The sequence below is a fragment of the Carassius gibelio genome, chromosome B17 (assembly GCF_023724105.1).
Source record: "Carassius gibelio isolate Cgi1373 ecotype wild population from Czech Republic chromosome B17, carGib1.2-hapl.c, whole genome shotgun sequence".
NCBI classification, from domain to species: domain Eukaryota; kingdom Metazoa; phylum Chordata; class Actinopteri; order Cypriniformes; family Cyprinidae; genus Carassius; species Carassius gibelio.
The window spans coordinates 18,252,753-18,280,303 of NC_068412.1; the positions used below are offsets into that span (position 1 = coordinate 18,252,753).

A 27,551-nucleotide genomic window follows, 5' to 3' on the forward strand; every position below is an offset into this window, starting at 1 on the left:
ATCCTCCCGTTGTGCAGATACTTAAAGCTGAACTAACAAGATTTTTCTCAAAGGTTAGTTTTGGACACAACTGTTGCATTAAACTGATTGTAGCTCCAGTGGAAAACATCTCTGACTTATTTCCTGCAATATAACTGATGTTTTCCTCAGTAAAACTATGCCAAGAAAATAAAGGAGATTTGAAGGCTTATTTCTGAACTGCTTTACCTGTACTAGTCAGATAATTGAACTCCAAAACCAATTATTTCAGCTCATATGAAAATGCCTGATATAATCTACTTGATAAACAAAAGATGGGAATTGTTTTTAATATTTAAGCTGTCTTTTAGGTTATGAAGTATGCAGTCGATGGTACAATAAGACTGAATTTTGTATCTCAGAAACACATTTACCGCTACACTCGCCATTAAATGGTGTTTGCAACAGGTTGTCTGATTTTAAGGCATAGAATGCATCTTTATTTAATAATAATATAAAATAAATAAGACCTTCACAGACTCTGACTTGATAATTAAGCTCAATGCCTAAATAAATATTTATAATCTTGATAAAACCCCAGTAATTTCATATATGGCTTTACATTTTAAGGATCTCAATTTAAGGCCATGTTTCATTTCACAGCCAGTTCAGTTTTTAAAAAGAAGATCAATAACATATTTACTAGAAGCAGAAAAAACTAAAGTCAAAAATGGGAAAGAGCAGTATTGAGGCATTCTTTAGAAATGAACGTATTAGCATTCCAGCACATTCAAAAGACTTACTAAAATATATAAATATCTATATATACCATATACACTTTAAAAGCCAAATATAATCTAAAGTATCTGGATGCTTTCCAGCAATAATTGACTTTGTTTAACTAAACTGAAACAGTTTGTCACCATATGTAATCAAAATTTAGCTGTGGCTCATCTTTGATAGTACAGTACATCATTTTTACCGTCACATCACACAAGACACACAAACAGAGCATGACAGGAGGAATAGCTGACATTCTGCTTGATTATCTGATGCTGTTAGACCTTTTGCTTCTTCAAAAATCTCCTCTCAAAAGCCTAAATGAAAACCACAGCAATGGAATCATATAATGTACCAGATTTGAAGAAATCGATCCCAAACGTGAAAGTTCAAGTTTTAATTGACCTAACATGTTCTTCAGCAGTTCTCTATAACATTTTAAGGCCCATTTCAAGGTGAGTTCTGACTGAATACAATGACATTTACATCTATGAAAAGACTTTAACAGGACCGATAGATACATATATGAAGACCTCACTTTCCTACCACCACAGACAAACAATAAATATCCAGTACATATCTGCCCATTATGTTATACTGAATGAATCTCATCAACTACCCTGTCGGACTTTCTAATGAGAAAAAAATGAAAATTATTATTCGGAATAAAATTGTAGTTATGTTTTCCGTTTATCCTCACACACAAATGTTATCCAAATCGATAAGGCTGTTGGTTAGACATTTCACCCCTTCCACATTGAGAACAAACAGCAACGAGAACAACTTTGGTTTGCTTCAGAAGAACATGACCATCACAACCACAGGACAGTTTGGGACAGATATGGGACATTCTCACCAATCAGCATGGTGGTTTTCTTTAAAGTCTATTGTTTTCCTATTTCATACGACAAAATAGATACTCTGGGTGACGTACATGGCCTAGGGCTTTGATGAGGCTTATTCAGGGCTCTCTGGATCAAAATCGTCATCCATTTGGTAGCTGGAGCCCTGGGTGGAGTAAGAACGGGTCTTCATTGAACAGTTCGAGTCCATCAGAATGGCCTGAAAAAAGACACAGAGATAAGAAACCATGCAGGACACCTTACAGTTGTTACATTTACATACAAACCACATCAAAGCAAATATACATAGACTTAGCATTTACACAACAATTATGTACTGTATGCAGGAAACAGTGTAGCACAAGCTCCGATCTCGATTATCGATTTGTTTGCCCAAAAGATTGTGCAAAAGATTGACAAGAAAGAGCAGCAGTGTACAGACGGAAAGGAAGAAAATGTTTGGAGCATCATTCTGGAATCACAAAATCACTTCTGTCTTATTTATATAATGTGAATTTTTTTATTTTTTATTTTCATTTATTTATTTTTTATCTCCAATGCTAATAATCCTCTTTAGACCTGCAGTTTTAAAAAGACCAGCAGTGACAAATAAAAACAACATTAAGGAATCAATGATCAATTTATTAAACAAAACACAAAATACGAATGTAAACAATCTGTACCGTTAAAAGCACTTTATAAACAAATAAAGGTGAAATGCATTCCAAATTAATAAACTGTTAAATTGACAAATAAACACTTATCAAGAAATAAAATAATAAAATAAAGTTATTTTAAATTAATTTATTTATAAAATTTAAATAAATTAATAAATCACTTTTCAAATTTACGAATAAATAATGAATAAAAGAAATAAATAATGCATCATTTAAATTCATGTTTAGAATGTTAGCTATTGATTATAGTAATTATTTTAGAAACTATTTGTCAATTTGAAATTGTTTTTTGTGATTTTATTTTTAATGTATTTAATTTGATTAAATACTTTAAACAAATTCTTCATTTAATTTGAAGCTGGTACTCTGTGTAAATATGGTTGGCTTTTCAGAAAAGGACAAATAATTTAAAGAGTAAATTATTTAATCTAGGTCTAAATTTGGTTAACCTCACTTTCTCCATTAGTGATTCGATTTCACACCCAATGGAAGCATTTGTGACATCATCAGCTGTGGGTGGAGCTGATCGCTGACCAACTGAGAAATGGTGGGTTTATTGCACAGTGATTGAATGAGGCTTTGATAAAGACGTGCAGATCTGGCTTGTGTGCGTGTGCACGCTAGTGCTCTTCAGGAACAGAGTAGCACTCCTCTTGAGAAAGAAAGACTGATGCTTTGCTTTGATCACGCAGCATTTGAGGACAAACGCACGAGTCTGTTCAGATCAACATCACTCTTTGATCTTAGCTTAAGGGCATCCTGCTCAGTTTTTATATGTAGTTATTATGTAACATAATGTCCTACTGCAGTCATATTCTATCATGTCAGTGACTTGAAGTTAGAGATGAAATCAAAATGAAAGCATGAGTGAATGACAGGTGGAGAGTGAACATATGATTATTACTGAAATAATAATAATGATAATAAGGAAGAGAATATGGATACAAGTCAAGATACATCCGTCTACAATCAAGTCCCTACAATTCTTCTCATTTAATATACTGTTTCACATGGAAATTGTCACTCTTTAGGAGTAAAACAGATTTCCAAAGAATATTACTTGGAATTGTGAATAAATGCATGTGAGCTGCACCACTGCATTAATATTTGTGTTTGAGAGCAAGTAGACTGGAATGAATGTAATGTATGTCGAATTGATGGATGAGATGTTGTGGGGTCTGACCATCTTTTCCTCATTAGCAGGAGGATTTCGCAGGAAGAAACAGAGAGGAGCGAACAGGATGTCTACCACACCAATGATGGTCATGAGCCAGGGGAAGCCAATGCTCCGCGCGATCGCCCCACCTGCCGATGGACCTATACAACACACACAGCTGTTAAATGCTATTAACACATTCCCCTAACAATCTTCTAAGTAGAAATTCTAATTAATTCATGAAAATTAATAACAGAATTGGAAAACTTACCAAATGCGAAGCCCATGCAGAAGGCAACATCAGCAATGGCGTACACACTGCCGTACACAGACACATGCCTCAGATCTACTAGGTAACCCATGATAGGCATCATGGAGGAGTCCACCATACCTGCAGACCACAAAATATGGACTGTGTCATAAAATGGGTCTGCCACTAGTAAAAATACTTCTATTTTCTGAACATAATACATCATTTTCATTACAAATTATATAGTATTAACATTTTTTTTTCCATTTCAGGTTTAATTTATTTATTTAAAAGGAGAAGCACCTGTATTATAGTAAGTATATTACGCTAAATTGAACCTGTTTTATAATTGATGAACTTTACACTTTTATTGAAATGAACTGAATCAGCTTGACTTGACATTAGGGCAATAATATTTCAGGAACTTCTAATACAGATAAAGAAGCAAAGCTCACCTATTGCAAATCCAACTCCAAAGTTTGGCACAATGAGTCCGTATATGTCCTTTGCAAGAGGCACCTGAGGGACAATTAGAAGAGCTCAAAATACAGGAGGCTGGTGCATATATATATATTAATATTGATTATGTAAAAACATCAAATACAGTCAAACATTCTGTAGAACAGGACACTGTTTATGTTCCTTTTGTCCCAAATGTGCACTTGACTCTCATCTGAACTTGTTTTCCAGTCTAATCTGATAAGCATCAATAAGAGAACAGACTGTCTTCCTGCTAAGCAGGATATATCCATGCAAAGACAGTCAGAGCTATATTTTCAAAAGAAACTTTCTTTCCAGCCATCAACTGCATCAGTGGCCAACGAAACATCTTAGGTTTTGAAATGACAGAAAAATAAGGTGTTTAAATATTTATAGGTATGGTGTTCTCTCGGAGAGAAGTTAATCTCCAACAGGGATTTAGTCTAAAATAACTTACACAGAGAATGCTGACTCCAACCAGAACCATCCCTATAAGTGAGCACAGCCATCTACAGGGAGAGAGAGAGAGAGAGAGAGAGAGAGAGAGAGAGAGAGAGAAAGAGAGGGAGAGAGAGAGAGAGAGAGAGAGAGAGAGAGAGAGAAACAATTGAAGATGTGGCCAACAAATGTCTGCTGTTCTGAAGCAGAGGTTGCTAGGAACTAAGACATTCAGTAATAAACCTAGGTCACAGAGCTCGAACAACAGCACCAATCCTAACAGAGAGTTCATAAAATGTCACAGTGCAAATCTACAGGCCCTGCTGAGTTATTCCCCTGAAAATTCAAATGCTTTGCCAGACATGCGTGTCTTTTCTTAGAAACATCTCCTGGCATTATATATATATTTGATCTTTCATTCAGCAAGGATTCATTAAATCGATATTATCAAAAGGGAAGACATTTTATAATGCGACAGAAGATCTCTATTTTACATAAATGTTGTTCTTCTGAACTTTCTATTCAAAGAATCCTGGAAAAAATATCAGATATCCATCAAAATATTAAGCAGAAAAACAGTTTCCCAGCTTTAATAAAAATGTTACTTGAGTAGCAAATCAGCATATTAGAATAATAAATAATTTTTAATTCTAATAAATAAATAAACAATACTGTAAGAAAAATGTTTAGCCAATGATATTCTCAATCCAGCCGACATTGGCAGGTGTTCATTGACTGTTCATTTTGGACCCTGCAGACATAACATGATAATGGGAAACATGTATATGCCTCTCATAAGAGCTAACAAAGGAGTGTGTATAGTTTAAACAAACAAATAAACAGCATGCTGCTAAGACTGATTTTTAAAAACACAATTACAAAACCTGGCGAGAGAAGCTCATTTAAAGCGGTTTCAAAACAGAGGAAGCTGATAGCAAAGCGGAGGAAGATAAGGAAAGAGAAGTAGGGGGAAAAAACACATTAATTTCCCTCTCCTACCTCCCCATTTTGTGAGCCAAAACAGCAAAGATGTTGGTCCCTATTAGATATGAAATGCTGGCCGGCACAAACGCAACCCCTAAGAGGAAAAAGGAGAAAGAGAGAGAGAGAGAGAGAGAGAGAGAGAGAGAGATATAAGATGACACAATATCAGTTTGATCTCAAAGCTGCTGTTCGTCTCAAAGACGCTGTTATGAAGCTGCTTCTCTCATTCTCCCTCTCCTTCTCTTTCATTAGCTCTCTTGCTTTCCTTTGCCTGCCAATGACACCTCAATATCCTGGCAGACCAAAGACACTCCCTGTTTCTCTGCTTTCCTTTCTCTCTTTATTATGGCAAAGCTTTGTAAATAACAGGAAAACTGTGGAGAAACCAAAAAGCAACTGTTTAAATTGTATTTTACAGGCTTTGATTGTTTGACACAATTCTGTAAGTATGTGGAAAATAATTGTAAACTATTTTACTACTAAATTTACTCAAAAAAATGCTCTTAAAATGTAATTCTCATCATAATAAAATAAATTACTACAATGCTAAGTCTCATTCTCATTACAATAAATAAAATCATCCAGGTAATTTTATAGTATTTAAAATAAAAATAAAGTTCATAAAAAAAAAATAATACTTTACAAATATATTTTACAATTTAAATTATTTAGAATTTTTACATTAGAGCAGATTTAGAACTGAGCTTCATAAGAAAACTTCAGCGGGTTGTGAGTTGATGAAAAGCTTATAATAAATTAATTAAATAACAAAAAAGGTAAACATTAAAATAAACAAATAATACTTTTAAAATAACAAGTATTTTTTATTTAAAATATATTTTAAAATATAATTATTTCTTCGTGCAATTTTTTTTATTTCTTGTAACTTTGCTGTAAAATACAACCTAGCCATTTTTATAAATATTTCTGTATTTACTTTAGCTTTTTCACTGTCTTTAGCTTGTGTCCCTAATGTAATATTAATATACTAATAAATAAAACATTCTTTAGGCTTTATTTGCCGTTTCTTTCACTTTGTCCATAATCATTCATTGTAATTGTCCATAATAAATTCATAGTAATTCATGCCCTTTTTCTATCTTGCCCACAGTAACCATTTCTCTGGAAAGAAGGGAACTGAAGAAATGTGTAAGTGTACACATTAACAAGAAGCACATTCTCCAACCTAGCTGCCATTTCCTGGGACACATAGTCTCCATCATCCAGATGGGGAGAGCTGGCTCCAGCATAGCAATGGCCATGTTAGCAAAACAAATGGAACCTGAAAAAGAAAATTAGGAGGGTAAGTGGATTCATCCTCTGAAGAATTCTGTCTTTCTGTCCATCTCTCCCCCTCCATCAGCACCCATTCCTTTCCTTTCTCAGATATAATAAACAGCATCATCTTGCCCCTGCACTCAGGCCACTGTAATTGGAGAGAAGGGGAGGCAGAGACAAACACAGATGCGTTTCTTTGACCACTTCACTCTCTCTCTCTTTCTCACATATACACACACTTGACACTGTCTTATCCTTTTCTTACAGAAAGATGACCCTCTTAAATGTGTGGCACCCCCTAAAGCACAACTAATGGCACACATAATTGACTAAACCATTGGTTTCTTTCTTTGTTCTGTATTCTGAATCCATTCTTATAAAAAACATTCACCTTTAAAAAGAAAATAAGGTTTGCACTTTGAATGAAGTTTGTGTCAACATGTCTGACCTGCTGCGATGAGGATGTATGGATCCTTCATGAGGGTAATTAGTGAAGTTCCCTTTTGGGTCTGGGAAAAGATAAGTCCATTAATATTAAGGTTTTTTTTTTTTTTTTTTTTGATTGCAAACAATTTACCCTGAACATCATTGTTACAGTGGGAAGACAACAGCAATGAGGCCCTTGCCAATTCAAAGCGTAAAATACACAAGGGACAACAAATCCTAAATACCATAGTTATCCATTTATTCCTATGGGGAAATAATAATAATAATAATAATAAAAAAATGTTCAATAGATTTTTGCTGCATCTGAAGTAAATATCACAACTTTCTGGTAAGTTTTTCTTAATTAAATCCAAGTTTTACGTGTTTACTTTATTTATCAGGATATAATAAGACATTTATTTATGTACTGATATGGGATTTTATCTCATTCCATTAACAATCCTGGCCTCACTTAGGTCAGGCAAGTTTTTCTGACGTACACGTCAGGGTATATAATTCTATTTGAGAAATCTTTCTCTAGTCACCACAGCGGTTCCTACGGAGATGGGCTCCTTGAGAGTCACACAAGACAATATATATAATGCCCCGTACTCAGTCTGTTCCCTTTGACACCTCTAAGCGATCAGTGAAAAGAAGATCACAAACAACTGTATGGGTGACAAAATACAGCAGTCTTAACTCTCCATATTGATGTGGGAATTGTGGCATCTCTAGTGCAAATGCCCAGGCATCATTTCTTGAAGGGACTTTTTTTTTTTTACATTAGGTATGACTTTTTTGCCATAAGAGAAGTAAAGCATACTAGTTAAAGCATTAATTTAAGTAAGTAATTAAACGTTGATGCCTATACTTTTACAATGTTAAAACAGTTTCTTCTATAACAGTATGATACCTAGAAACAAAGAGTGAGCCATTTGTTGGTTGATTGGAAATTTGGAATTTGTGGAGATATATATATATATTTTTTGTTCAACCAATGGCAGACAGGGACACTGTTTAGGTAACCTATTTGAAAACAATCATTCTTTAACATCTAACATTTCTTCAATCTACAGTAGTTCTTCGATCTATTAACAGCGTTTTGCGAGACATGCCTACAATTACACTTTTCTTTTTTTTTGGAGCAGTCACCAGGCAACGACCATTACCCCCTCATTAAATCAGCACTTCTTTACTCCCCTTCACTGCACATACTGCTCGTCTGTGGACATGCCATCCCACTCACACCCTGGGACATTCAGTGGTACTGCTCTAACCAGGTAAAGATCTTAACCTCCAAACAATTAGTTGTTACTTGCTTCTATTCTTACCCATAATCCTGTTAGACACTCAAGGGGGCTTCTGAATAAAGGATCTGTCTTAATTAACTATGACCTAATGTCCAAGCATTACTGATTTGAGATAACAGGCCCATCTGTGGTGATGACAAAAAAAATGAACCTTTAACCAATGTCACTCAGATCTGTTGAAAATATAATCTGACAGCTGGCAGAAAGTGCAGAATGACATTTGTCCTCAAATTATTATTATTATTACTTTTCTTTTTTGCTGCCTTAAAATATTATTACTCTTTCACATTACTGACTTTTTACAAGATTAAAGGTTCCAAAATAATTTTCTTGCAGTTGTGCCACAAAATAACCATTTTTGATTCACCGAAGAACCTTCTTGTGAACAGTTCTCAAAAGGACCATTTTTTCTTAGTGTGAAGAACATACAGTAATCTAAAGAACCTCTTTTTATTTCGTACAATAAAAAGGTTCCATGGATGTTACAGTTTCTTCACTGAACCATAAATTCCAATAACAAACTTATTTTTAAAAGCGCAGAAACATTTCTAATTAGATTTCTTTTTTAAAGCTTATTTATTGCTGGAAAGCAGTGGGTTATATGCTTCATTCCTCATAAAAGATGACAAAATCTCACAGATAACCCTAACACGAGTAGCTGCACTGTCTGTAGGGGCACTTGGGGTCTCTGTGGTAACTGATACCATCAACCCCCATTGATCAAAGTCAGACATGCTTTGATTGGATCAGCCACTGAACATTTCCTATTACTGTGACGCAAACCAAAGCACTATTACAAACACTGTCCCTCACACACATTGCTTTCGAAATGCGCTACAATCTACGCATGCACACATTGTAATCCATATAAACCTATTTTCAATCCCAAATACATATTGAGGTTTAAAAGTAACCAGTGTAAGACCCAAACTCCCCTTGCAATTCATTCTAGTCCTGCTACTGATAAGACTAGATCAATCAAAGTACCAAACACACTTCATCTCTAAAGCTGCTTCTCCCCGCTTTTGCCCACGAGAGGAATACCAAGTAAAGATTCAATGTAATGTGGAGCTTCTACAAGTTACAAAAGGTACAATTACTAAATGACAAAAATGACTAAAGCAATTACAAATATGAGCCCAAATCATGTTTAATAGACTGTTCAAATCATTTGCTAGGTCATAGTAAGCCTCTTACTCAGGATATTAGACCAAATAATTGACATTTTCAATCTCAAATATGAGTGGAGCTATAAAACAAAAAAAAATTACACCAAAACACACATTCTTGTGCTCACACAAATCCTTCCGAATGCAGAGCTTGACCTTTAAGCAAGTTTTTACCTAATGCAATTCATCAAAAATACATCAAAAAGCATTTTGGGAAACGAACCCCAGATCAGGAAAAAAGGTACTCTACTCACCTCTGGTTCAACCTTCGAAGGCTGAAGCACAAAAAGCTGCAAAGCTGCTCGTGAAAATGAGAAAAAACATCAGATATGAATCCAATCTTTTTCAGCATCAGAAATTCAGTTTTAATGAGTTTCTGTCACTAGGATTCAATTCCACTTTGTTTCACAATATCATGAAGCTTTGCTACTGAATCTGTCATTCCCATTGTTTAGATTGAAAAAATATTGGCAAGCTTATAGAAGAGAGACTGATGAACTCACCTCCATCAAGCACCGCCAGCACTGCCAGGATAAGGAAAGGAGCCGTCTTACCGACAAACTCATACATGATACTGCCAAACGGAGGGCCAACTGTAAAAAACACACACATATACAGTAAACTGCATACTACTCACAGACTTAATGCAAGCAATGCACATCAAAGCATCCTCACTTTGAAAACCCCTGACATTGACCATATGCTGTGAATTAACACATGCCACAAATCCAATACTAATCGCCCTGTAGAACATTCACATAACCATAAAGTTACCAAACCAAAGTAAAACAATAAATTGTGCTGCAACATCAATCTCTCTTTCAAGTCTTAAGCTGTCCAGATGAATATAGTTTTATAGGTTTTGAATTAAATTATTGTGCTCCACATTTTTCTGCTGCTCTCCACTTGATTAACAAGTACAGTTTTTGTGCACTTGAATGATGGCAGCAAAATGCAATCACTTAGGACACACAAGATAGCTTTAATCTGGTGGATCAAATTTTTTTAAATACTTTACTTGCCATTATGAATGAAATAATGGACTATCAAGGATTAAACATCCTGCAACAGTGGTTAAAACATTAGCTCATTAACGGGAAACACTAGGTTCAGGCCCCACTCAAGGCATTTGTTCTGACCACTGCTCCTGGGCTTTAAACATGCCACTTAAAGTTACCTCCCAATCTTAAACTCCAAGGCACTTCATTCATAACCACCCAACTTAACATTTCTCTCTTTGCTTGGTATGCGTTTCAAAGGGTAAGATTAAAGTTAAGATTCCAGATCTCCAATTTAACAGTACAAACCAAGTTTTGCAGATCAAAATGTTAAAAGAAATCCTAAACATACAAGTACACACCCAAAACTCCCATGGCCAGTCCTCCCAGCGCAATTCCTATAGCATTTCCTCTTTCCTCATCATCTGAGTAAACACTCGCCAGCATCCCCATACCTGCATATGACACACAGAAATTACAGAGGTTAAAGGTTTTTTACTTGTCTGTTATATTAGTATATTAGTATGTCTGCTTATATTAGCATTTTGTGCAATATAATTTTTTATAGCTTTTTTTAGCATCCCCCCAGTGTAACATCACATAGCTTTTTGTGGTTATACATTTCATTCTGCACTTTTTAAAAGATTGAGGCAAAAATGATTCATTACAATATTAAACTTTTAAGTTCTAGCAATAAACCAAAAAGTAAAAGTAAAGTAAAAATATTTGTTTTTTATTATTATTAATTAATAGGGAGTTTCAAGAGCTAGTTTTGTAATCTAGATCCAATGCTGCATACATCTTTGAATGGGAACTGGGTGCATTTTACACAAGCACCTGAAAACCATTAACATAAATAGTGGCTTTATGCATACAGAGATCTGAGAACATCAAAGTCAAAAGTGTTTTAGCACACTCAGATTTACAAATTGTGCACTAAATAAGAATTACATTGCAGGTTTTGCTTTTGAAATCTAATGTAAGGTTGCACAAGATCTGTTACCCGCCACAGAAGAACAGGAAGAGCCGACACCTTGTAGAGATCTGGCCAAAAACAGCAACGTATAACTCGATGAAAATGCAAACACTTCACATAGAGTAAAACGCAGACAGGAGAAAAAGAAAAAGTAGACATATTTATCATAGAAACACACAACAGATAGTTTGTAGCTAAATCTTCCAATGTACAGTGCATCTTCTCCACCCCTTTTCATAAAGACACTTAGAAATTAGATTAATGTTTAAAAAGTGTACTCACTTATGGTTGACACAAACATGATGCAGAAACCAGCAAACATCGGGATCTGGTATCCTATTCTGCAATTATAAATATGGAACTTCTTAAACCTCTTGCACCAACATATTCCATTTGACCACAAACATTGAACTTGGTTCAGTGCTGGCATCACTCAGAAATAAAATCAACATGTTATTATACTATAATAATCATAAGATCATATAAATCGTGTTTTTGTTTAGTTTTTACTTTTGCTTCAGATTTTGTGAGTTATGATTAGTGCATTACTAACGATGATGCACTTTGCTAAAAAACTGACTGATCCCAAAATGCGATGAATAGTGGAATCCATTCAATGCAGCGGTGCTGTATTAAACTAGACTGGCCAATACTCAGCATGTAGAGGGATGAAGGCACATGCACGAGTGGTCATACATCAATCAACAGACAGAGACAGAAAGAGAATTGCACTGCAATATTCACCTTACTTACACTCCATTTGCACTCACTGCAGGCATAAACATATCATGCAATCTCGTGCTCCTTTTGAGAGAAATGCTAGTTGCTATTCTTTCAAAGATAAACGTGTGATTTGCTTTAACCCACCTGTTGGTCAGGGGCCCTATGAAGGGGTTAGTAATTAACTGTACTGTTGCTTTAGAGGCAAACAACAGACCCACTTTCACATTCTCATTCAGAAGCTGGTCATCTGCTTTGGGGCAGTCTGACTTATCTTGAGGGGGCGTCACAGAAGTATGCTTTGGGGTCATTGGGCTAGCCGTGCTCATCTGTGGGCTGAAGTCAGTCAGGCGTGTTGTGTTATCGTACAGAGATACAATGCTCTGAAAGGTACCAGATGGGGACAGAGGAGACATGGAGTGATTTCGGACCGACTGAGCAGCCTCGTCGTCCACTGAGTACAGGTAGCTTGGAATAATAGGCACTACAGAGAGAAAAGAGTAGAGATAGATAATAATAGCATGAGACAGAGATTGAAATCATTCATTTGTTTATACATGGTCTTACATTATATCCTACATTACTTGAGGTTTCTCAGTGAGCACGCTTTGCTCTACTCTTAAAACAGATAATAGGCTATTCAGAAAATCACAAAACAGATTTAGAATCAATGTTTGCATCATTTTCCAGAAAAACTAAAGTTCAAAGATTTATCTCGCTGTGTAACACCACATTCGACCTTTCAAGTGAACAATTGGGTTTGATGCGTTTGACATTATCATGCGTAAATAACCCACAGGGACACCGTGTGCGATAACGCTCAAAAGCCTCTTCATTCAACACTTCAGCCAAAGAACGACAGGTTAATTTTCCGCCTGGTTCCGTCTGTATGTATGTCAGCGGCCGAATGGGTCTATAACATTTAACTTTTGTAGCCGACTACGCCACCTAGAGTCGAAACTAAGACCCCAGGAACCCAATATTAAAACACAGGTTCTTTATCGGAGGAGGGAACAGTGGAAACCAACACCCAGAAATGCACAGTAGAACAATTTATTACCATAAAATTAGTTGCAAGAAAAACATCAAATTTATCAAACAACCAGCAAGTCCAAAGTCCAGATCTTCAGCTCGAGGGCAGGGTTTAACTCAGTCTCTACTAGACCTCAGTATTACAGCAGCTGTCCGTTAACACTCAGTCACACATAGAGATCAGTATCAGCCCGATGCTGGAAGACAAGAGGAAAAAACTGCCAGCATACAATGTCCAATTCACATCAACAGTTTAAAAAAACGTATTAAATACAACTAAAACTTCCTTAACAATATCGGCCGATTCAAGATGTCACTCAGGTACAATTATACACAACAGGATGGTTTTCGTCCGTTATGAGGCAATAAATTAAATTGGATAGGCGCACCGCAAGGTAGAAGTCAGAGCGTACTCACTGCATGACTGGACAGCAACCCTGCTATCCAGTCCAATGTGTTCACGGCAGAAGAACCACGTCGTTTTCTTATCGTCTCCCAAAACTCCCGGTAAGCCCTCGCAGCCGGCCCTCAGCCCGTCTCACACGCTGCTACTCCAACAGTGCTCCGTGAATCGTCAACGTTGTGGTCACTCGTCTACCATGTGCTGCAGTCTCTCATAGCCATAGGCCGTCTCAACATGAGTGAAACACAAACACTCACCTCTGATGCAGGCACAACGTGATTTCTCACTCACTGTGTTGACTTCAGTTACGAATACACAATGCTGCCACCACCCCGTCAGTCACTGTTACGTCCTTTTATAAGGGAACAAATCACCCGCTCCGCCCAGTATCCATCACTTATTAGTTCATTAATCTATCAGGAATAGAGGTGTGGCTATAGGGAACTGTTTTCCAAATACAAACACAGCAAATCCACACAGCAAATCCACACGAAAGAAAAACAATTCACTCCAAAGAAAAACACAGCAATTAAACGTGATCATGCATATATATAAAAAATACATTGTGCAACGCCTTTACTCCACAACACCCCCCCACAGTAAAATAAAAGCAGTCCCTGCCCAAAAGTTATTCAAATCACTCTCTATATCTCATAGGTCGCCGTCCGACATTTGTACGTGTAGATCGTCTAACCGTCTCATTCCCCAGATTTACAGGTTCTGAAGCAACCCAAACACTATATGGTACAGGGTCTTGAGCCGTGACTATAGGCGTGGTATTCACGGTACTAGGGGGTGCTAGAACTTCCCCTTCAGAGGCAGCACACAATTTAAGTGCATTACGGTGTAGAACCTTTTCCTTCCCTCCCTGTTCAGGTCTTACCCGATACACCAACCCAGTCTCTCCCAATGTTCCTATTACAATATGGGGCACTGGACTCCACCAACCACACAACTTTCCCCGACCTTGCCTATTTCGGTCCCTAACCCAGACTCGCTGACCATCTAACAAAGGTACATCCTTAGCCCCACGATCATAAATCTGTTTCATTTTCTCAGCAGCCTGATCCATGTTGTTCTTAGCTACGGTGTAAGCCCACTTTAACTTTTTATAATGATCCTGGACCCACCCTCCATGATCCCACTTCTGCTGATCAAACACTACACCCAACCCCAAATCTACCGGGATCCTCACTGTACGCCCAAACATCAGATATGCTGGAGCAAACCCTGTGGCGCTATGAATAGTGTTGTTGTAGGCTTGCATCAGCTCAGGGAGGAAATCAGGCCACCTATCCTGTTTCTCTTGTCCCAATGTACGGAGCATATTTAACAATGTCTGGTTAACACGTTCTACCCTACCATTTCCTGCAGGATGATAGGAAGTAGTTCGACTCTTCACGGTTCCATATAACAGACAAAACTCCTGAACCAACTCAGACTCAAAATTTGGTCCTCTATCTGAATGGAAACGCAAAGGGCAGCCAAAGGTCTGCACCACATGAGTCCAAAGGGCCCTCACAGTGGTTTGGGCAGTCTGATCTTTTGTTGGAATTGCCCATGCGTAGCGTGTAAACATATCTACCATAACTAATATATTTTGGTAGCTATCAGTAGGTCGTCCTAAGGACAAAAAGTCTAAAGCCACCACTTCTAATGGACAAGACACTGTGATGGGATTAAGGGGTGCTTTATGACTGTCCCTACCCTTCTGCAGGCTACAGGCGACGCACCCAGAATGGAACCCTCGCATCATCTCCTCCATCTTAGGCCAGTAAAAGTGGAGCCGCACTCTGGTCAGCGTACGTTCAACACCTGCATGGGCCAATGCTTCATGATATCGCCTCCACACCTCCTCTTGCTGGACAGCTGGACAAATAATCTGCAATCGACACTCCTGGGTATTTGGATCAATCATCTTTTTGTACAACACTCCATCATGGATTACAAGTCGTGCTACGTGGCGAAGCAACTGTTGTACCCTCAGAGGTAATGCTCTTCTCTCAAGGGTGGTTGGTACACTGGCAGACCTTACATGCCGCATAACCACCTGGAGTTCATCATCCCCTTGTTGTGCCTCTCGCCACTCATCGATCCCCAAAATACCAAGAGTGACAGCACCTCCATTGGCATCAATCTGTTGGACCTCTGCAAGCTGATTCTGCGCTGTTATGGACACAGGTAATCGGGACAAACTGTCTGCATTGTCATTTTCCCGCCCCGCCCGATATTTCACTACAAAATCATAACTGGCTAGTTGGGCCACCCAGCGTTGTTCCACAGCCCCGAGCTTAGCTGTTTGTAAGTGGGCCACAGGGTTGTTATCTGTAACTACTGTAAACTTTGATCCAGTCAAGTAGTCTTTAAATTTTTCTGTTACAGCCCACTTCAATGCTAGTAACTCTAGTTTAAAGGAACTATAATTTGAATCATTTCTCTCTGCAGGGTGAAGGCTTCGGCTAGCATAAGCAATCACATGTTCCCTTCCATCCTGCACTTGTGACAGAACAGCACCTAAGCCTTGGTGGCTGGCATCGGTGTACACAACAAACGGTAAAGCAAAGTCCGCATAGGCTAATACAGGGGCTTTTGTCAAACAAGACTTCAAGGTCTCAAATGCAGACTGACATGTAGTGGTCCACTCAATCTGACGTGTACCAGACTTTTTATCTACAGGAACGCCAACCAAGAGAGCATTTAGAGGTTGAGCGATTTTGGAAAAATTAGCAATAAAACGCCTGTAGTAGCCTGCAAGGCCCAAGAAGGCCCTTACCTCCCGAACTGTGGTAGGGGTAGGCCAACCTTGGACTGCTGCTGTCTTTCCAGGGTCAGGATGTACGCCAGCCTTGTCCACCACATGGCCGAGGAACTTCACCTGCTGTCGGAAGAGCTGGCACTTGTCAGATCTTAATTTTAACCCATAATGAGACAGCCGCTGGAATATCTGTTCAAGATGGCTAAGATGAGTAGAAAAGTCAGATGAGTACACAATAATGTCATCCAAGTACACCAGAGAAAAATCTATTAAATAGCCACTTAGGCAACGTTGCATTAACCGCTGAAATGTGGCAGGTCCATTACACAGACCAAAAGGCATGCGCCGAAATTCGTATAGCCCCAAAGGGGTGGCGAAGGCAGTCTTAGGACGATCTTCTGGGTCTACACCCACCTGCCAATACCCACTTGCTAGGTCCAGAGTACTGAACCACTCAGCCTTCTTCAAAGTGGTCAGAGTCTCCTCAATTCTGGGAAGAGGAAACGCATCTTTGTGGGTGACGGCGTTCAATTTCCTATAGTCCACACAGAATCTCCAACTCCCATCCTTTTTCTTCACCATCACCACTGGGGCTGCCCATGGACTAGCACTCTCAGAGATGACTCCCTTATTCAACATGTCAGCCAACAAGGCTTTCATTTCCTGATACATCATAGGAGGCAATGGTCGAAACCTCTCCCGAATGGGAGGCACATTTCCAGTGTGGATCCTATGCTGTACCACTTCTGTGTACCCCACATCCTCCTCACTCTCAGAGAAAACTTTAGACCATTTTCTCAAAAGTGCATCGAGGTCTTGGCACTGCCGTGTGGTCAAATCAGATCTTTGAGAAAATTGACCTATATCAGGGGAAACTACATCTTCTACGGGGAGGCTAGCTTCAGTAAGCCTCACCTCCACAATGCCTTCAGTATTCAAGGTTAATCCAAGATCCTTGCAGCCATGAATATCAGAGCTATTGATTTCATATAGCCGTCCAAGCTTCTGATATTTTCCTACAAAAACACTGTATGGATGTATATTACAGAGTCTCACAGGGATTCTACCACCCCTTACCATGGCAATTGTTCGTGCAGCAGCCACAGGTTGTTCAGACACAGGCTCCATAAGTCCACAGTAATCACGCTGTCGCAGACCCATTCGAGCACGTCCCCAAACCACAACTTCACTCCTTGGTGGAACACGTACACCTCGTCTGTTAGCCAACCACACATTGCCCAGTAACCAATCTTCGTGAGTGCATGCTGCAACACGCTGACAAACTGCCATAACCTGCTGCCATGCTTGTCGTTCTCTGGTACTCTGGAACAAAGATGAAGAATGCCCCTCATTCTGGAAAAGAGCACTCCAACATTGTGAAATTACGTTCATACCAATTATTAAAGGGTTTGTAGAAAATTCATCTTTTACAATGACAACACCCCGCTCTAAAACTTGGACTCCAGCAACATTAAAATCAAACGAAGCATATCCAATATAGGGGATTTCTAGGCCATTTGCAGCTCGTAAAATCAAAACAGGGGCTTGACCCAACTTATACTGAGGGAACTTCTCCTCAAACATACTCTGTTGCATCAGCGTAACTTGAGAGCCGGTGTCCAACAGTCCTGTACACTTAATGTTCTGAATCGTAACACTCACCATCGGACAACCACCAATGAAAGAAGAAATGGTCCTTGAATTTTCTGATACTCTTACTGGCCCCACCGCCTGGACCTCTGCAGCAGGGCAAATTAGTTTAAATTTCCATTAGGCAGCACACTTTCCTTACAATACCTTGCTATATGTCCTGACTGTTGACAGTGCCGACAGATCGGCCTCCCCTCTGCATCCCACATATTCAAAGAAGACTGCCCCCTTTGTCGCCTAGAAGAAACAGTTTGTGGCTGGAAAGGTACAGAATTAGGCTGTGCATGATTTAGTTGTGCCACTGGACTAGATGACTTCAACTCCTTCATCATTTCCTGTGTCAGTTCTCGCATCTGTCCCTTAACCTCCTCCAGAATTTCTCGCTTTAATTCAGCTTTCCAGTCAGTCTCCTGTAAGCGAGAATCAACCCTACCAGGCCCACTAATAGCAGCACAAGCCAGTTCATACCTTGGTTGACGGTATTCTGCTTCCAACAGTAAAGCCTCTTGATGCAAATCTGTGAATGTTCCTTCTGGGTTTCGGCGTGCATATGTTCGCAAAGCTCTCAGAAAAGGTCCATCCTCCAACCCCAGCAACAACTGCTCCTTCAGTTGATCTTCAACAAGGGCCCCTTCTGGACTACGTCGCTGCAACCTACAATAGAGTTCTCGTAATCGCAACACGAACATCTTAAAAGATTCATCTTGTCTCTGTCTGCAACTAAAAAAATGTGACCTAAGGACAGGAAGAGGTATTTCTCCAGCATACAAGGTGTCTAAATGCTCAAAAATCTTACTGGCCTTATCCCTATCTCCATCAGCCAAAACGCTTATTTCCCGTTTTGCATCACCACCCAGGGCACCCATTACAATTTTAACTTTCTTTGCTTCAGGTACTTCTTGTGCTTCTAAAAGCCCTTGCATTTGTTCTTTCCAATCTCCATACTTCAAATCACAATCAGCACCCGTAAACTTGGGCACCCAAGGGGCACCAGGAAACACTGGCATCATCATTATTATTTTTTTTGTTTAGATATTCTATCAAGTGCTGTTCCACCGTTCCCGTATCCGAATCCTGCCGACTACGCCAAATTATGTCAGCGGCCGAATGGGTCTATAACATTTAACTTTTGTAGCCGACTACGCCACCTAGAGTCGAAACTAAGACCCCAGGAACCCAATATTAAAACACAGGTTCTTTATCGGAGGAGGGAACAGTGGAAACCAACACCCAGAAATGCACAGTAGAACAATTTATTACCATAAAATTAGTTGCAAGAAAAACATCAAATTTATCAAACAACCAGCAAGTCCAAAGTCCAGATCTTCAGCTCGAGGGCAGGGTTTAACTCAGTCTCTACTAGACCTCAGTATTACAGCAGCTGTCCGTTAACACTCAGTCACACATAGAGATCAGTATCAGCCCGATGCTGGAAGACAAGAGGAAAAAACTGCCAGCATACAATGTCCAATTCACATCAACAGTTTAAAAAAACGTATTAAATACAACTAAAACTTCCTTAACAATATCGGCCGATTCAAGATGTCACTCAGGTACAATTATACACAACAGGATGGTTTTCGTCCGTTATGAGGCAATAAATTAAATTGGATAGGCGCACCGCAAGGTAGAAGTCAGAGCGTACTCACTGCATGACTGGACAGCAACCCTGCTATCCAGTCCAATGTGTTCACGGCAGAAGAACCACGTCGTTTTCTTATCGTCTCCCAAAACTCCCGGTAAGCCCTCGCAGCCGGCCCTCAGCCCGTCTCACACGCTGCTACTCCAACAGTGCTCCGTGAATCGTCAACGTTGTGGTCACTCGTCTACCATGTGCTGCAGTCTCTCATAGCCATAGGCCGTCTCAACATGAGTGAAACACAAACACTCACCTCTGATGCAGGCACAACGTGATTTCTCACTCACTGTGTTGACTTCAGTTACGAATACACAATGCTGCCACCACCCCGTCAGTCACTGTTACGTCCTTTTATAAGGGAACAAATCACCCGCTCCGCCCAGTATCCATCACTTATTAGTTCATTAATCTATCAGGAATAGAGGTGTGGCTATAGGGAACTGTTTTCCAAATACAAACACAGCAAATCCACACAGCAAATCCACACGAAAGAAAAACAATTCACTCCAAAGAAAAACACAGCAATTAAACGTGATCATGCATATATATAAAAAATACATTGTGCAACGCCTTTACTCCACAACATGTACACACAGGCCCATATTCCCATTATTTCCAGCTTAACTGCCGTGCCCGTTTCTTGGCTCGCGGACGTGAGAACAAACAATTTACAATTTAACGCGCGAGTCCCTGTCACGTTATTATGAGAGCGCGCGCACGCGGACGGAGCTCTGGAGCCACTGGAGTTAACACAGGAAAACAGTCTTTTAGGATAGTTTAAGGTAACTATCCTAGGCATATTAATCAGATTTATCAATTTACTTTCAATGTACGTTTTTTACACAAATAAAGTTTTTGAAATAATTTATATCAAACAAATAATCAGTAATGCTTTTAAAAATCGATTATAGAATAAATAAATAATTAAAACATTTCTCAAAAAAAAAAAAATCCTAATTTCGTTAATTTAAGAAGACCCGCCCTATTAATTAGAGACCCGCCATATTTTAATTATAACATTTATATACTCTTAGCGAACGTTTGAGCTTCATTTGAATTCACATTAAAGCATACATAATGCAAAATAAAATATTTGAGGTGTGATCAACAGTAGCACTTACCGACCACCGTCAACAGCATGTTGTCCAACAGCAAAGCAATGAAAACGATCAACAGAATCAGCCTCCGAGACTGTCTTTCTTCTCTCAGCCATGTTAATAAACTAAAATCTCTAAGGGCATCAAATAGTCCCATTTTAATAAAAAATCCAATTGCCAAAGAGCGAGTGAAAAAGATCCTGCAACAGAAAAAAATATAAAAAGAGACTGTCAAAGAACATCTGTGCCATCAAAACATTATAAAATTAGATTAAACTTTATTGTGATTGCACATGTAAGGTAGCTACAAGGCAACGAAATGCAGTAAAATATGTTTAAAAGAAACTTGAGGGGATGATTACTAATATGTGAGAAATATATCAAATATTAAAGTCAATTTACACTTTAAACAATTATAAATAGGCTATATGCACTGAAGTTCTCTGAAAATAATAAACTATCAACAATTGTGTTTTTTCTCTTTCTTATGCCAAGCCTAAATATTTTAAATGAATAATAAACCCACAGTATGGTTTTGATCCTTACCTTATAAGCACATTTGCATTGAGCTTTGCTGTCAGATCCCGGGTGAAAGGCACTGGATGCGGAGCGTTTTAGTTGCTCGAGTACTGTTTGACGTCACGCTGTTTCGCAGTGTGTGTGTGTGTGTGTGTGTGTGTGCTGCTGTGCTGTGACATCGACGAATGAACCGTCACAAAAAATGAGAAAGGTAGGAACATCTTATTTACTGCTTTTATTTTATGTATAAATCTTTTGAGCCTTTATTTAATATTAAGTTACATGTAAGTTCTTTATATGCTATTATTTTCATATTACTACGATGCAAGTCGTAGGCTATGTGTGCTTTAAGATTGTGATGCTGTTCTTTTAGCCGACTTGACTGGTGTTAGGAAGTTAGGGGAAGTTGCAATCACCAGCAGCTTGACATCATACTGATATCCAAGTGTTTCAGTGCGTTTTACCAGATGAGTGAAATCAGCAGCCTTCTCTTCTTCAGTTTAGTTTTACAACAGCGCTATCTTGTGGTGTTACTATATGGATTTGGTAAGTGTTAAAATTTAATTAGGTAGATTCTTTTTTTTACGCGTCTTAATGAAAATTCAAACTATATTTTGTATTACCATGCTAACAAAAATGTTTTATAAGAACGTTTTGCTATGTTTATATTAAGTGGCAACGTTAGGATATTTCTGAATGTGTTCTGAACGCTCAACACGTCCAGTTTTTAAGGGTTATACGAACGTTAAGGGGGAATTACATTGCACAATTTTGAAAACATGAAAATATTGCTTTTGAATGATATTTCAAACAAGTAGTGCATATAAAATTTTAGAAGAATGTCAAAGATTTCAGAAAAAAACGTTCCATGAAAGTTGTATAAATCACGAGTTTGTGCTAATGTTTTGAGAACATAATTAAACAAGCCTAACGCACACCTTTGAGCGAACATTTCATTAACATTACTGGAGAAACGTTTGTTCATAACTTTGAGAAAACCCTGCCAGAATTATGAGAACTTTACCTGTTAGTTAAATGTGTCCCTTGGGAATTAAACCTTTGACTTTTTCTTGCACCAGTTGAGAAAGAAAAGAAGAGACGTGGATAGAGATATTTCTGTAAACATAAAAACTCATCAAATGGCACAAAATGATCCATTTATTCACTTTGGTTTCAAAGTAAATAATATTACACAGCCAATTAAATTTCACAGCCAAGATATTACAGGTGCTTAATCATATATTATACATACCAGCTTATGAATTAGGGCTACTGAATAAATGAAAGTGCCCCTATTATGGTTAATTAAAGATTCATATTTTGGTTTTGGGAGTCCCAAACAAGCAGGTTTGTGATGCTTTGTGCACAGCCGTTACTGGGTAAACAGCTATTTTACCGCTCCAAAAGCGGCACCTAGTGGCAAAGAATGAATTTGCATTTTCATTCAAATCAACTAAGTCTCAAATCAACACGAAAAGACCCAACAAGTGGGCGGGCAATATGGTAATATTTAATGTTGACGTCAACATGAGAGGACTTGGGAATAAAATAAAAAAACGACTGGTTTCAATGAGTCGACTGTATACTGTGCACTTTCAGATTTAAAACTTTGCAGGATGTTTTCATTCACTTAAAGCTGTGTTACACACTGCATGAAATGTAATTTTCAAAAATCCAAAAATAGGGGCACTTTAATTTTATATAAACACTTACTTTCATAGCATTAATGTCACTAAGAGAAAAGTAATGAATTGATCAGAAAGTTAAATCATACTACACTCTTAGCATGTAATAAAAAAATAACATGCAGTTCCTTGCTTTTGGCTGAAATAGTTAACAGGAGTGTGAGTTTCATTTTGAGCCTCTCTCCTATACTTGTTCACTGCAGCATGACTATGGTTAATTTCCCTTCAACCCACTGTATATCAAAATGTCAATGATACCTTATAAATATTAAAACTCACTTTCATCTTGCGCTGAGAATGCTCGTTCTTTCCTGTAGTAATTTCATGAGCCATTAGCAAAGCCACAAAAACCATCTGCTTCTTTCTGCCTTCAGTAACGTTCTGGGTCTTTGTGTATTTCCACCTTGCCCATGCTAACAAACTTCATGCAACGACTGTAAAAGCTAAAAATTTGTGATTGGCTGAGTTTGAAGGCCATGCTTATAATGGCCATGCCTGTGATAATAAACAAAAAGGTAACCATGAAGTATTTTGGGTGTTCAGGCACAATGTCCCCAAAGCCAATAGTGGTCAAGGTGATGAAGGTAAAATAAAAAGCATCAAAAAAGTCCATCTGCTTCTCCCAGCATCTCAGAATTTGACTGCAGAGGAACATATAAGCAAATACTACCAGCAAGATGACCAGCGGAGGGACTTTAATGCTCTCCGTCTCCTGTCTAATGCACTTCAAATGGTTAAGATCTGGGCACGAGTAAGATTTTGTTAGAGCGGTTTTGAGCTTGACGTTCTCCTTAATAATCATGCGGTCAAAGATCTCTCTGTTGTTACGTATCTGCAAGCATGTGCATCTGAGGGCCGACTGGAACATATAGGTGCCTTCGGTATTAGCACCTTGAACTGGTTTTGTAGATGATGCCTTTTCATGTCTGTGAATGCATGAGCGATGTAACTTCCGTCCTCTGAAGAACCGGCTGAGGTAAGTGTACGCTTTGGAAAGAAGAACAGCTAAGATATCTCCCACATCTGAAATGACTAGCAGCATGAGAGGAATGCCCACCATCGCATACAGGATACAAGCCACCTTGCCTTCATAAGTCACTGGATACATTTGTCCATAACCTGTTATACAAGAAAAACAGAGCAGAACTGACAGTTAGAAATTATATTTCTTACAGAATGTCCACTTTTCTTCACCTATTAGGCAAGGAGTGCCCAATCCTGCTCCTGGCAATCGACTGTCCTGCAAAGTTAAGCTTAACTCTAATTAAACACACCTTCCTTTAATTTTCCAGTGGTCCTGAAGACCTTAATTAGTTGCTTTATGTGTGTTTGACTAGGGTTGGAACTGAACTTTGCAGGACAGTCCGTCGCCAGGAGCAGGATTGGGCACCTCTGTATTAGACCAATGGGTCTCAGCAGTGCCACCTGCTGGATGTCGTTCACCAGTAATACAATGTATAATAATAATGCATGATAATTTATTACTTTATATAATGCTATAGAAACTGTCCTCATAAAATGAAGCCATAAATTTAATTGAAATTTTAATAGGTTATTTTCATGGTCATATGGTTGCTAGATTTTATTTTATCAAGTAGGCCTACTTTATCAAGTAAGTCTTTACCCAAAGTTCACCTGTTTTGCTGTCCCATTTTGTCAAAGCATTAAAGCCAAATATTGAAACACTTCATAGCAATTCAAAAACATTAGGTTGTTTAACATCTGTAATTGTCAGACGACAAATAGGTCTCAGTGTATCCACTGTTTGGGTAGGTGATAATATCTTCTTTTTTTTTTTTTTTAAATCAGAGCAAGTGTCAGAGAGGTTGATGTAAAAAAACAATATGCTACAGAAGGAAAGTAAGAGATGAACTCATCTGAACTCATCAGGCTCAGTTGCCTCAAAAACCAATACTCATTAAAGTTAGCTGCTGAGATAATCAAAGATACGCCCTTCCTGGATAACATGGACATCCACAGCAACAGACTGCTGCGTTTGGCTCTTTTGTATAATTCTTTTCTGCAAGAAGTCCTGAAAGATGAAAGTTTAGTTAATATCTGAGCTGTGGTTAGCTGCGACTTACAGAGTGCAGAGAGCGTAACGTAAAAGGTAAAAGTTATATCACAGCATACAGACAAAAGATGTGCTGCTTCCATGTGATTCTGTATGGTAAATCATAATGTCATTACAATGCCTCTCTGAAAAGAGGCCCATTAAAAGTTTACGTTTTGCTGGTGTGGGCTAGTGTGTAAATCAGCTGGTGCATAATTCTGGGGTCTGGTGCATAATTCTGCCTCCCTGTTGTTTCCCGTCTAATCTACACTTTTCCATTTAAACATCTCAAACTGAATACGTTTTGATAAGTCTCGCAAGTTTTATCAAATTTTTTACATGTTTAGTTTTTGAAGTTTTCTACATAAATTATTATATTTTCAAATGTTTGCTCTGGGTTAGGCCTATGAGAAAATAAATAAATTGGTGAATATGAAATGCAAAAGGGACAGATTTCTTTACAGCAGAAATTCTCAGCTAAAACCAAATTTTTTCCCATTGTATGAATAATGCAACACAAACAAAATCAAAAGTCTTTTCAGTTTCTTACACCTTCAGAGGGCCATTCCGTTTATACTCACTAATATTAATTAGATAGCCTATGGAAACACATGATTCATTGAAAAAAGTCAAAAGTAATCCTTAACATGCTGATGGATGCTGTCTTATCATAGTTTGGCTGGTTACTGTGGGCAACAGTGCAGTTGTGTGTGTGCACTGCTAAAGACTACAGCCAAAGGACAAAACTTCTCAAGCAAATAACACATTCAATGATGCACTGAATGCAACAACACTTCGAGACAGACAGACTTAAAATATCTTGGTTCAGGTTAAAACGCAGGATAATAGAAATCTTAACAAACTTTAAAATGCCAGAAAAATAAGGCCACTCACCTACAGTAGTGAACAATGTACAGCAGAAGAAAAGTGAACTGTAGAAGCTCCAGTTCTGATACTGCCTTTCATTAAGGAATTTGGACAAAATATGTTCTGTTTTCCTGAATAACGCCTCCCGTGTTGAAGCATCTAATTAATAAAATGAAACAGGGAACAATGCTAATCAAAACGTACGTCTAACACAAATATCTTATATAAAAATACATAAATAGGCTACATATTAAACATATTAAACATTAAATAGCTAGCCTACTATACAGTACCACATAAAAAATACTTATAGAATAACTTAAACGCAGCGAAACAACACAAAGCCTACAGGTTATACTCAATTATACATAAGCTCCAGGTATAAGACCTGTGTGGTTCTGCACCGTCTCCACCAGTTTTCGCGCCACCGCACTGATGTTCTCCGGCTCATTGAATGGTTTATTCTCAACGTGTTGAAAGATCAACGCGCCAAAAACTGCGTATAAAACGAGCGATAAAATAAGGAAAACATGAGGAAACCAACGCCAAAGCAGTATCGGGCATGTTCTCTTTGAATCTGAATTTCGTCCCTCTTCAACCTCCACGGACATCTTTCAGTCATTAAGAGAAGAGATAATGTCTGAGGAGACGAGACTGTCTTCTCGTGACAGTGTGGTTAAGAGCCGGATGAACTCCACCTTGCTGCAGAAACAAACCACACACATAAACTGTCTGTTCAACGTAATGTTTTATTTCTTAAATAATGATAACCTCACCGGAATCACAGCTGTACCCCCACAAAATACCTCATTAAACACTTGTAGCGTTTCAACAAATACTAACTGATTAACATACAGTTATACGAAGAGACAACAAGCAGTGTATCTCGTGCAGGTGTCAAGTTCATGATATCATGTTTATCGCGCTGAAATCCTGCCGTTTTTAACCATAGTAGTTTAGACATCTGATATAAAGTTTTGTGAGAGCACACATCCGATGCACACGAATGCGGCTGTCACAGTACTAAACTGAGTACTAAACTAAAGCTCTCATTCACACAGAATCAAAATCAGGATTACATTTATTGCCAAGAGCAGAAGATAATCTGGAAATCTGGAAGATAAAATTATAAAATACAAAATAAACATGAAAATTAGCATTGCGTCAGCAGCGCAAAAAGTTGTGTGTTCAATACTCAGGGAACACACATAGCCTACTGATAATATATATATATATATATATATATATATATATATATATATATATATATATATATATATATATATATATATACGTATATATATATATATATACGTATATATATATATATATATATATATATATATATATATACGTATATATATATATATATATATATATATACGTATATATATATATATATATATATA

The 27,551-nt window shown here is 38.1% G+C and overlaps 2 protein-coding genes across 5 annotated transcripts; both read right to left on the reverse strand.

Annotated features, from left to right (window-relative positions):
• Positions 1-1,120: 1,120 nt before the first annotated feature.
• slc18a2 (solute carrier family 18 member 2) lies at positions 1,121-21,709 on the reverse strand. Of its 4 annotated transcripts, XM_052580002.1 has the most exons (16): positions 21,565-21,709; positions 21,043-21,218; positions 12,590-12,926; positions 12,005-12,063; positions 11,750-11,833; positions 11,109-11,201; positions 10,252-10,341; positions 10,003-10,046; positions 7,292-7,352; positions 6,752-6,847; positions 5,581-5,659; positions 4,601-4,652; positions 4,119-4,182; positions 3,685-3,804; positions 3,441-3,574; positions 1,121-1,800 (listed from the first exon to the last, which is right to left on the reverse strand). In XM_052580002.1, the coding sequence occupies exons 2-16, from the start codon at positions 21,173-21,175 to the stop codon at positions 1,696-1,698; spliced, it is 1,551 nt and encodes a 516-aa protein (XP_052435962.1). In that variant the 5' UTR covers positions 21,176-21,218; positions 21,565-21,709; the 3' UTR covers positions 1,121-1,695. The 4 variants fall into 4 exon arrangements, with proteins under 4 accessions (XP_052435962.1, XP_052435963.1, XP_052435965.1 ...); XM_052580003.1 differs by lacking the exon at positions 12,005-12,063 and having other exon boundaries at positions 11,750-11,790; XM_052580005.1 differs by lacking the exons at positions 21,043-21,218; positions 21,565-21,709 and adding an exon at positions 19,543-20,480.
• A 994-nt stretch (positions 21,710-22,703) lies between these two features.
• Positions 22,704-26,863, reverse strand: kcnk18 (potassium channel, subfamily K, member 18). Its single transcript, XM_052580006.1, has 3 exons — positions 26,531-26,863; positions 26,170-26,301; positions 22,704-24,341 (listed from the first exon to the last, which is right to left on the reverse strand). Exons 1-3 carry the CDS (start codon positions 26,751-26,753, stop codon positions 23,593-23,595), a joined length of 1,104 nt encoding a protein of 367 aa, XP_052435966.1. The 5' UTR covers positions 26,754-26,863; the 3' UTR covers positions 22,704-23,592.
• Between the last annotated feature and the right edge of the window lie 688 nt (positions 26,864-27,551).

Excerpts from the sequence above, each read along its gene's own strand:
- slc18a2 (XM_052580002.1), bottom strand. The coding sequence starts at position 21,175 with ATGGGACTATTTGATGCCCTTAGAGATTTTAGTTTATTAACATGGCTG. Across the intron at positions 10,047-10,251 it reads GCTGGCGGTGCTTGATGGAG|CTTTGCAGCTTTTTGTGCTT; the intron begins GTGAGTTCATCA and ends TTTCACGAGCAG. Across the intron at positions 6,848-7,291 it reads ATACATCCTCATCGCAGCAG|GTTCCATTTGTTTTGCTAAC; the intron begins GTCAGACATGTT and ends TTTCTTTTTCAG.
- kcnk18 (XM_052580006.1), bottom strand. The coding sequence starts at position 26,753 with ATGTCCGTGGAGGTTGAAGAGGGACGAAATTCAGATTCAAAGAGAACA. Across the intron at positions 26,302-26,530 it reads GACGGTGCAGAACCACACAG|ATGCTTCAACACGGGAGGCG; the intron begins GTCTTATACCTG and ends TTTATTAATTAG. Across the intron at positions 24,342-26,169 it reads TACATTGTTCACTACTGTAG|GTTATGGACAAATGTATCCA; the intron begins GTGAGTGGCCTT and ends CTTGTATAACAG.